This window comes from Macrobrachium rosenbergii, chromosome 54 (assembly GCF_040412425.1).
Source record: "Macrobrachium rosenbergii isolate ZJJX-2024 chromosome 54, ASM4041242v1, whole genome shotgun sequence".
Classification (NCBI taxonomy): domain Eukaryota; kingdom Metazoa; phylum Arthropoda; class Malacostraca; order Decapoda; family Palaemonidae; genus Macrobrachium; species Macrobrachium rosenbergii.
This window is the reverse complement of record NC_089794.1, coordinates 5,859,900-5,872,330: the sequence shown is the minus strand read 5'-3', so window position 1 is coordinate 5,872,330 and position 12,431 is coordinate 5,859,900. Positions and strand designations below refer to the sequence as shown.

At 32.4% G+C, this 12,431-nt stretch overlaps 1 protein-coding gene across 1 annotated transcript; it reads left to right on the top strand.

Annotated features, from left to right (window-relative positions):
* Positions 1 to 7,982: 7,982 nt before the first annotated feature.
* On the top strand, positions 7,983 to 12,218 carry LOC136834559 (uncharacterized). The gene is made up of 3 exons (XM_067097138.1): positions 7,983 to 8,058; positions 9,794 to 10,025; positions 11,855 to 12,218. The coding sequence occupies exons 1-3, from the start codon at positions 7,983 to 7,985 to the stop codon at positions 12,216 to 12,218; spliced, it is 672 nt and encodes a 223-aa protein (XP_066953239.1).
* Positions 12,219 to 12,431: the final 213 nt, after the last annotated feature.

The following is a 12,431-nucleotide window of genomic DNA, read 5'->3' as shown; positions in this document are numbered from 1 at the left end:
AATAAAAACTTGGACATAAAAAACTGTACAAACAAAAAAAGCTTAGAGCTACATAATAGACGAACATTACAAATATGATGTAAATAGAAAAATACTTACCCGATGCATTTATTTTTGTGCAGAATCCGCACAACAACAATAAAAATAACGATAAATATCAGTCCCTTTCTGGCCGTGTCGAATATGCAATTTTTTATTTTTTTTTGACGTAAATGAGCCGACGGTGTTTTTATCACTGATTTCTCATTTCGGCAAAGTATTGAGTCTGTTTCTCTCACCACAATGCTGAAAGGTGAGAGAGCAGGACTTGATACACTATTGGAACAAGAAGCCAGTGGTAAAATCACCGTCGATGCAGCTAAAAAAATTTCATATTTGACACTAACAAAAAAAAGGACGATTATTGGGTTTTATGAAAAGTCAGTGCATTAACCGGAAAAGGTGGAAAGAAATGAGTTTGTTGTATCATCTACAGATGAAAGAGAGCTACAAATGATAGCAAGACCAAGTGTAAAAAGGAAAAAAATATAGTGTGTTTACATATATACACAGAGAGAGAGAGAGAGAGGGTCGCTGGTGAAAGGAGTAATAAACTGTAGAATAATTCTATACTCTTTACACAAACACACACACACACACACACACACACACACACACACACATACACACACACACACATATATATATATATATATATATATATATATATATATATACACACATATATATATATATATATATATATATATATATATATATATATATATATATAAATATATATATATATATATATATTTAGGCTAAAATATACTTGTCTCTCTGTGGGTACGTAGGTAGTTGTAATAAAACTATGCCCTCTGAATTTCTCTAATTTTTCACTTTCTTTATACGGTCGTCACTACAAAGCCAGAAATCGATTTGTATTCATTTCCACAAACATTAAGCTGCAAACGTCGTTTAATATTCAGTTCACTCCACTTCGGGAAGATCACCGAAGGGAAATGATCACTGATAAAAGATTCGGTACCTGGGAGATTCGAACGCCCGACAGCACGGACCGACGACTGTCAGCGACGGTAACCTATACTGTAGCTTCCCGAAATAGCTTAATTTTTATGAATAAAAAAAAACACGGTGTAAGTGATAAAAATTTATGTAAGTATGTATGTCAGATTGTCATCAGAGTGTCAGTCACCAGATTGGAAGAGCTCGAAGAAAAAATTGTTTGTAATATATAACCAAACAGAATAATAATTAATAATAATAATAATAATAATAATAATAATAATAATAATAATAATAATAATAATAATAATAATAATACAATGTATATAGTCATTCTGGATTCGTTTTTCTTTGAAGAGGCATCAAAGAACCTCAGAAACCTTTCAAGTGCAGTACTATTACACTTTGTTAACAATTCATTCCCCCATTCTAAAGTTCTTCCTGAATAACTTTAGTTGCTCTTCCCTTCCCTATTGTCAATATTCAATCAGACTGTCATATACCAGCTTCTCTGTCAGTGGGTTTTCATCTTTTGAGTTTTGCATTTGATTGTTGTTAATATGCAATTTTGCATATTTTATTTTCATTGTTACATTTTCTGTCCTTGTGGTGTTTTTAATTCCCTAATTCATGTTTATTTTTACTTTTATTTGGGGGTGGGAGGATTATTATTCAGTTTTTGCTAATAGATACAAAGTTAATATTTTTGACATTTTTTTTCTCTAAATTTAATTTCGTGTTTCTGTGACTGAACGTTTTTCACTTACTATAAACTTTATGGTTGTTGATAATACTCATTACGTTTAAAGCATGTTTTACTACTGTGTTCCGTTTTAGTCTTACTCCTGATGTTTGAATTTTTATTGTCTCTATTTTAGCCCTGATGATGAAATTTGAAGTCCTGCTGACGACTAGGGGAAGTACAATACAATTTTCACTGGATATGCTGATGTTTCTTTTTACCATTTTATTCAAGATTCGGCTTTCTAGAAGGTACGTACATTTGTTCGCCTAGTAAGTAGTTTTCTCTAACAAGGGTGTTTCCCGGGTGCAGACAAGACAGCGGTCATTAAATACAAGGAACCATATCTGCGGAAACTTTTAGAAGCACCATGCCTGAGCAGATGGTTCATCAACAGCTCGTGACACTCTGTACGTTCATTTGGCCTTTCACTTAACATACATTCATTCCCTCACTCCTGGATAATGTGTCCTTCCACGACAGCACCTCCTCCACTTAATCAACCAGGTACTTTTTCATCTTTTTCCTTTCATGAACCTCTGAATTTTACTCCTCTTTATATTGACATATCTTCCAGGTTCTCTAAATGGGACCATGCCACTTCAGTCACCCATTTTAATAGAGAAAAATATACATTTAAAATAATTTCGATTTGATTCAATTTAACTTTGTTAAAGTTACGAAATTCTGCTTTGCAACTTAGACTCTACAAACCTATTCTTGAAAGAAGATCTCAAAGGAAAATCTTTTTTTCAATCATTAAGATTTTGTTTGTATAGAGACGACTATGCGAATTTTGATGAGGATCCGAATCATACTGATAATGTTATTATAAATGTTATTATAAAAATATTAATATAACGCCACTAATAAGGTATATATGCGTGATTTCATTCTTTTTAAATCTGTGAAAAAAATGACAGAGAGGCATACATAAAAAATGGAAAGAGAGGAAAGTAGAAAGAGAGAGAGAATATCCGCGTTAATGATAAAGCTATTCATAATTTATTAAGTTTTTAATAATATGAATATTTTTAGACTATTAGAGCACAAATGTCCTGTCGAACCAAATAAACCTAAAAGATTATCTAATGAAAATCCCAAAAACCCGTAAATTGTTTAGAAATCTGCACATAAAAATGGACGACTTTCACCTGCTGCCAGCAATGCTAACCCGACATAGTTATGATAGTGAGTTATTGCAAGCTGGTATTTATTGCTTTGGGAGAGGAATATACAGTCATTAGGCTGACAGTATGTCGGTGGAAAATCCCTGAATGTACACAGTAATAAATTGTACTTTTAATCTGGGTGTAATTAAGATTGCCATGTACCTGGGTTCTCAATATCTCTAAAATGGCATTGCTAACAAAATTTTACATTTCCGGAAAGTCTTCATAAATTAAAAACATTTCATGTTATAAAAAAAAAGTCACAAGTAGAACGTTGTCTTCACAACATAGATGCAGCTACCTAAAATGAGAATTTTATTAACAATAGGTCGACGAAATTACCGTTGAAATACCATAGATAATAATAATAATAATAATAATAATAATAATAATAATAATAATAATAATAATAATAATATATAATAATAATAATAATGACGATGATGAAATTAATTTTGTAATGTAATCTCTAACAGTTGAAAAATAACTACACATCTAAAAAAAATATATATATATATATATATATATATATATATATATATATATATATATATATATATATATATATATATATATATATATATATATATATATATATATATATATATATATATATATATATATATATACATACATACCTGTATATATATACATACACGAATATTAATTTATGCACGTGTAAATTTTATACATAATTTTCAAAAGAACTATGTAAAATTCTTTAAATTTTTATTAAGGCATTACATATGTATGGGAAAAAGTACAATCAGGATGCACAGAATACCTGGCCTGAGCCACAACTGAGTATACTGCTCCACCACCTGGCACCTGCTAAGTGTGGGTTTTTGATTCCAACGATCCGTATGAGTTTTTGTCCTGATGTCTAGCATATATATTGTCATTTTCTGTTGTTACTTATCAGTTCTTTTGTTAATGGTTTAGAAATAAAGCCAAACAGGTCAGGATTTACAACCAGTGTATCATTTTCCTGTGGTAAATATAGATACATAAATCATGTATCAGAGTGATTAGAATCAATCACACGCACACATACACAATGTATAGATGTGTGTGTGAATATATATATATATATATATATATATATATATATATATATATATATATATATATATATATATATATATATATATATATATAAAATCAACATATATATATATATACAATCACGTGTGGAACGGAGATAAATTTAAAATCAACACACAATCGTGTGGAATCAATAAAGGTCTTTCAATTGAAAGGCAAGGGCGCTGCATTTCCTTGGGTGCAGTTGCCCTCAGGTTCCAACTTCTTTTATGACTTGTATGGCTAGTGGGCAGCGCCCTTGCCTTTCAATTGAAAGACCTTGGTTCGATTCTATATATATATATATATATATATATATATATATATATATATATATATATATATATATATATATATATATATATATATATATATATATATATATATATATTCGTAAAAATACAATAGGAAATTTTATAGAAATGCTATGTTACTGACTGTAAGACATTTTCTAAAGGACTGGTGCGTTGTAAAGGAAATTTATATCATAAATACTTTATGATGAAAACAAAGTGTTTACTAACATAAAAACAGTAAAAGAAAAAAAGGGGTGGGTGCTGTTTATAACAGTTAGGTTGTAGAGCATCTCCTCTGATATCGAGAAAGTTCGCTTTTTCTTAGATATTATAATCACAAGACACGTGATCTTTGTTTCATCTGAATGAAAAATAACAAGGTAATCATTTTGACCAGGTTTTAACTTGGATCTGTTAAATCTGCCAAAATAAACATTTCTACGAATGCAAACGAATCAGGTTTAAATATTTTTCAGGTGATATTTATATTTTCTATCAGGACTGTGTTTTATATAATGAAACTCGATTACATTGCTTTCTAACAATATTTTGAATAATCCAAACTACATAAAATTTTTTGGAGACAATGAATACGTTTCCTTTCTTACAGACCCTACAAAAATTGGTCTACTCTTACCATTGTAAGAGAGAAATATAATCGAGTTTCGTTTTGTAAAAGAAATTTTTGATAGAAATATAAATATCACCCTGTGTATAATTACGATCCATATATTTGAAAAGAAATAATTATGTAAAATGTACAGATTTTGGTACTTGTTTTTGGGCCAATTCCACTTTACAGATGTAAGTGACATGTTTTTTTTATTATTTGTTTGCTCTCTTGTGCTGTTTATTTATCGTAGCAAGTATATAATGGATATATCTTTTATTATTTATGACTCCTGTAAAAAGTAGCCTACATCGGAACCATTCGCGACCATATCTTCTGTTTAAATTTTCCTTAGAATATTTTTGCTTTTATGCCTCCCATGATCCTACAAGTTAAACACACAACACACACATACAATATATATATATATATATATATATATATATATATATATATATATATATATATATATATATATATATATATATATATATATATATATATATACAGTGTATATAATGTGTGTGTGTGTATGTAAAATGTGTGAGTGTCTGTGTGTGTGTATTTACATATATATTTATAATGTGTGGGTAGTAGGCTATGTTGCACTTTTGTTATGATTAAAGGATCAGTTATCTTCATATATAAGAACTTTTAGAATCATATGTGGAATAGCTCGTGTTTTTTTTCTAGATATTCGTATGAATAGTTCCATGCAACTAAAAAAAAAAAAAAAAACATTAAATGAAACCTCCTGAGAAAAGTCCTGTAGGCAGGCGCCAGAAAGAGTATAAAGAGTCAGTGGTCCTGATGTCGCATCATTCAAATCAATTTAAAATACGTACAAAAATGTGTGTGCATAAAGGAGTGATTCTGGTATACCCTTTCACATAGCTACCAACCATTTCATCTCAGTGATGAATAAAATCCCTTTGGACATGATAAAATGACCTAACAATATTGCACATCCAGACTTCCATTTGTCAAGAATAATGTGACGGCCAGTCTTTTCCCTAGCGTTTGGCTAAAGCGAGGGAATGTTACATGAACATAAATTTCGACACCTTAGAAGAATGATGGGTTCCACCTGTCCAACGGGAATTGTCATTATAAGATGAACTTGTGCCGAAGGAAATTTATTTTGGAAGTGAAAATGCTGAGGGGAATCTAGCCTGGGAAGGAAATGGAACCGGAAATATGCAAATCTAAAAATATCGGGCTGTTGAAAATGCTGTAGTATTCGAAAGTTATCTCGTATTCTATGTATGTTAAATTTTTGTCTCTAAGGGTAAATCTGAAAAAAGGCGTAGTTATTGGACCTATATAGTAGATATATAAATCTATGTATATATATATATATATATATATATATATATATATATATATATATATATATATATATATATATATATATATATATATATATATATATATATATATATATATATATATATATATATATCTATATATATATATATATATATATATATATATATATATATATATATATATATATATATATATATATATATATATATATATATATATATATATATATATATATATATATATATATATATATATATATATATATATATATATATATATAGATATATATATATAATGTGTGTTCCTGTTTGCGTGAGTGATGTGAACACATTTGTGGGTAAACTGTTTTCTGAATGAAAAGAACGTTAGAAAACTTCGGCAGGAATCCTCTCCGTAGGGAAGGCCGGCAGCCTTTGCAAGAATGCATGATTGGAAAAGTTCTTGCAGTCGATGAGATTCTTGCTGGAGATTGATGAAACAAAAATGATGAGTAAGAGGAATCGATAGAAATTATTTGTGTACAACACCTCAGATGAAGACCAAAGCAAGGTGCTGGTTCTTAGGTTTTATTGTTTTTTTTTTTTATTCTTTTAGTAATAATGACTGAAGGAAACAGGATTTCTTACTTGATTAGGATATAGTTCTTACTGGTAGATCTGATGTTTTTGTTTTTATGTGAAGAGCTCTCGAGTACTGTTTTTTTTTTTTTTTTTGTATGGAATATGTAAATTATGAGCTGACTCTAATTCCGTGTACATGTCAGTCTATCACAAAAAATAAAAGAGAAAATGTCAGGTCTTACAGCATCCGGGAACAACAAATATCGAAAATATTGCTAATTTGTGGTTTGTTTCCACTGATTGCATAGAGGGATTTTGAACGCTAATTAGACAACAGCATGAAGGCCAGGGTAATGCACTCTTTCACAAAAGCATGCCCTCTCTCTCTCTCTCTCTCTCTCTCTCTCTCTCTCTCTCTCTCTCTCTCTCTCTCTCTCTCTCTCTCTCTGTGTGTGTGTGTGTGTGTGTGTGTGTGTGTGTGTGTGTGTATGTCCACACTGCCGCCAAACTGTTGGCCAGGCATAAACGTAATGGAAGATTGTTTGCTATACTCAATGAATTTAAAGTGGTTTCATGGACTGAAAATACAGATGGTTTAATGAGGTTATAAAACAGATTGTTCCCCTTCTTTCAAACCTGTTGGATGCACACTAGGTACACACAAGGCCTCAAACTTCCTTTAACTCATTATCAGATATTAAGCGTAGACTTAGTCTAAACCGAACACAAACATTGTTGATCTTAGCCATTTTGTATTCCTTTTTAGTCAGTTTTGAATTAGTTATAGAGTTATATATATATATATATATATATATATATATATATATATATATATATATATATATATATATAGTTATATATATATATATATATATATATATATATATATATATATATATATATATATATATATATATATATATATATATATATATATATATATATATATATATATATATATATATATATATATATATATATAAATCATATATATATATATATATGAAAATCATCACAAGTATGTTATGAATTACGATACACAATGGCTGTTGAATTACTATGTGGGGAGGAGAACTTTCACAAAATCTTGGAGAAGAATGTTTAGCTAGCATCTGAAGCATTTCCTCGTTAAGTAAGGATGGCGTCAGAATTTTCGAGGCATGGGATTATGTGAGATGACACAGTATGTACGTTCGCCGGAAGTGTCCATGTCCAGGTGAGGAACATGTGTTTGTGCATGTCTTTTGGGTGGAGTTCCAAGGTGAGAAAGATTATGCCGGTTAAAGGGAATCATTAGAAGACCAACATTGAACCTTTTGAAAAGTCTCGAAAAGCAATGAGACTTGTGTTGTGCTCAATAGAACTCATTTGAAACGAGGAAGGATTATATCTATTTACCAAACTGAAGATTGTTTGTATCTTGTTTTTGATTAACAGGAAATTCAAATTTGTATTTTTTTGTGTTTTGGGAAACCAAACTGTCTTCTTCAGACGTTTCGCTGAGTAAGCAGTCGAGAAGATTGTTTTGACCATTTGACCTGTTTACTTTAATGACCGAGGTGTTATCTTGTTTTAGAATCATTAACTCGATGTATCAGAATTTCCTTTAGTTATGATTTCCAATGTGTTCTTCGCTTTTGCAGGTTAAATTTGCAAATAAAGTCTATTTTGGATCTGGGTGTTTAATTCCAGTAGGCTTTTGTCTGAGGTTAGAGGAGTCCATGTTGTATAGAGTCGTTTTTTGTGTGTTTTGGGAAACTAAAGATTTTGATTGTCTTCTTTAGACGTTTCACTGAGTAAGAGGTCGAGAATGTACTCATTAGGAATATACTAGACTTTGACCTATTTTTGACCTGTTTATTTTATTTGATGACCAAGGTGTTTGTCACTAGTATTAATTGGTCTAGAATCATTAATTCAATGGATTGTGCATCAGAATTTCCTTTAGTTATGATTTCCATTAATATGACCTTAGCTTTTGCTGAATTACTTTCGTTAAGTTTCCAAATAAAATCTAGTTTTGATTCTGAGTGTTTAATTCCAGTAGGCATTTGTCTGAGGTTAGATACATGGAGAGGATTCCACGAGGGAGAAGGAATGTGCTGACCCAATGCTGAGCCACCACTACCAAAGAGTCGTAGAGATGTAAGTTAATATGGTGCTGTTCTTAAAACAGATACCGTAAGAGATTATAACCCTAATTGACCTTATATGTCAGGGTCACACACATACAACAAACACACAAAGACACACACACACACACACACACACACACACACACACACTGGCAAATGTGGAAAGACACACACACACACGCATATGTCAAGATATATATATATATATATATATATATATATATATATTATATATATATGTATATATATATATATATATGTAACAGGGATGATGTGCCATGTAATGTGTATGTTGTGTCGTATATATATATATATATATATATATATATATATATATATATATATATAATATATATATATATATATATATATATATATATATATATATATATATATATATATATATATATATATATATATATATATATATATATATATATAATATATATATATATATATATATATACCAATGATCATAGTAGAAGATGTGTTGACTCTGCCAATGGATTGGTAGCTGTTGAAAGGAGTAAAGTTGGAACTTTGAACGTGGGAACGATGATTGGAAGTGTTTAGGAAGAGGGAAGAGATAGGAAAGAAAGTAGAGAAATCTGATGGAGAGAAGAAGGATAAACATTTTGTGTCTACAGGAGACTAGATGGAGGGGAAATAAAGTGAGAAAGCTGGGATGTGGGTATAAATCACTGTACTGTATAGTGGAACAAATAAGGAAGGCAGAAATGGAGTGGGAATAATTCTATGAAAAAACTTAAAAGACAGCATAATAAGTATGAAGAGGACAAGTGAAACTTTGCCTAGATGGAAAAATAGTCAACATCGTGAGTGCTTATGCCCCTCAAGCAGGATGTGATGAAGTTGAGAAAGTGGCATTTTGGGAGGAAATGGACCGACAGTTGAGTGAAATACCAGCAGAAGAGAGATTAATTATTGGTGGTGACATGAATGGACATGTAGGAAGGACCACAGAGGGTATTGAGAGGGTGCATGGTGACTGGGGAGTTGGAGAGAGAAATGACGAGGAAGAGAGAGTTATGGACTGTGCAGTGTCATTCTATTTGGCCATTGTCAACACCTGGTTTGAAAAGCAAAAAAAAAATCAGTACATCCATAAAAGAGTGGAGCAAAAGAAGGTCAAATTGACTTCCTTGTGTGCAAAAGATCAAATATTCTGAGAGAGGTGAGAAATTGTAAAATTTTAAATGGAGAGTGTGTGGCAGAAGAGCACAGGCTGGTGGTAATGGACTTGGAAATAAAGAACACAGTAAAAGGTAGGCCTCCATGTGTCCCATCAACAATCAAGTGGTGGATGCTGACACAAGAGGAGGAAACGAGGTAGGAATTTAAGGAGAGACTATTGAGGGAAGTTAGATTGGTAGAGGGAGTGCAAGAATGGTTGAATCACAACAGTATGGTGATAAAGAGAGTGGGTGGAGAGGTGTTGGGAAAAACATCAGGAAAGAAACCTCCTGACGATAAGGAAACCTGGTGGTGGAATGATGAAGTGAGAGAGGTGGTGAAAGCCAAAAAAGATGCAAAAAATATATGGGAAAAGTATGGACAGCAAGAGGATAAGGAGAGGTACCAAAGACAAAAGAAACAAGTAAAGAAAGCAGCTGCACAAGAAAAGGCACGAGTATCAGAAGATATGAACAAAGAGCTGGAAACACTTGAGGGGGAGAGAAAAGACTACTTCCATATAAAACAGGTTAAGGATGGGAATGGAGTCGTTTTATGCAATGAGGATAAGATAAAGAAGAGGTTGAGGGAATATTATAAACACCTGTAAAATAAAGAAATTCGTAGAAAATTCTTTGAAGATGGATCCCAGAACCTTGGTATGACACATACTGTTAGCAGGAAGGAAGTAAAGAAGGAACTAAAGAACATGAAAAATGGTAAAGCAATAAGACCAGATGGAATTCCTGCAGAGGTGTGGAAGAGCCTGGGAGAAGAGGGAATAGACATGCTGTGGGACCTAGCAAAGAAGATGTATAGTCAGGAAAAGATACCAAGAGAATGGAGAGAAAGCTTTATTGGTCCTATCTATAAAGAGAAGGATGACATCCAGGATTGTGCAAACTACAGAAGAATAAAGTTAATGTCTTGCACCATGAAAATCTGGGAAAGAATAATCGATCAAAGAATTAGAGAAGAAACATCTGTAGGTGAAGTACAGTTTGGTTTCATTCTAGGAAGAGGAACGACAGATGCAGCGTTTGCCCTCCGACAGATAATGGAAAAACACCTGGGAAAAGCAGAAAGGACTGCATATAGTATTCATAGATCTGGAAAAGGCATACGATAGAACACCACACCAAGAGGTTTGGAGGTGCATGCGAGTAAAGGGAACACCAGAGATGTATGTGGGGTTGGTCCAAGATATGTGTGAAGGAGCAAAAACGCAGGTTAGAAGCAGCGTTAGGTTAACTGAAAGAATACTAGTACGAGTTAGTTTAAATCAAGGATTTGTTTTAAGTCCATACCTTCTTGACCTGATAATGGATGTGCTATCTCAAGGAATAAGAGATCAATCCCCTGGTGCGTGCTGTTTGCTGATGACATCGTGTTATGCAGCACCAACAGAGGGGTAGTGGAGTCAAGACTAGAGCAATGGAGGAAGGTACTGGAAAACAGATGTTTAAAGATCAGTAGGAAGAAGAATGAATACCTAATTTTTAATGAAGATCGAGACTGAGATTATTATACAAGGGACAAGGTTGAACCGAGTAGAAAAATTTAAGTATCTTGGTTCAACAGTGGCTGATGATGGAAATTTGGATGTAGAAATAACACACAGAGTGCAGGCTGGATGGAAAAATTGTAGAAGGAAGTCAGGTGTCCTGTGCGACGGCAGAATCAATATAAAGGTTAAAGGAAGCGTGTATAAGACATTAGTGAGACCAGCTTTGATGTCTGGAGCAGAAACATGCCGGTAAAGAGAGTGCAAGAGAAGAAATTGATTATGGAAGAGATGCAAATGCTTAGGTGGATGTGTGGAGTAACAAAAATGGACAGGATCAAAAATGAAAGAATAAGAGGAACTACTAAAGTCGTAGAACTATCAAAGAAGGCCCAGGAAAGAAGACTGCAGTGGCATGGCCATGTGATGAGAAGGGATGAATCATATGTAGGGAGAAGAGTGATGCAGATGGAGGTGCCCGGCAGGAGAGTAAGAGGAAGACCAGAGCGAAGGTGGATGGATGTAGTTAGAGAAGATATAAGAGACAAACAATTGTCAGAGGACGATGCGTTTGACCGAGCCAGATAGAGGAAAGCTGTCAGAAACATCGACCCCACATAGAAGTGGGAAAAGATGCAAAGAAAGAAGATTTTTTTCGCCCTCAGAAGTAATTTTTTGGAAGGCATTTCGCATCTAATAATTAAACGATATATCTTTCAAATTTCTATCAGAGACATGAGCTTATAAAGGTGACAGGATATTTCGTACCTTCATAGTTTTCCATGCACACACCCCCACACA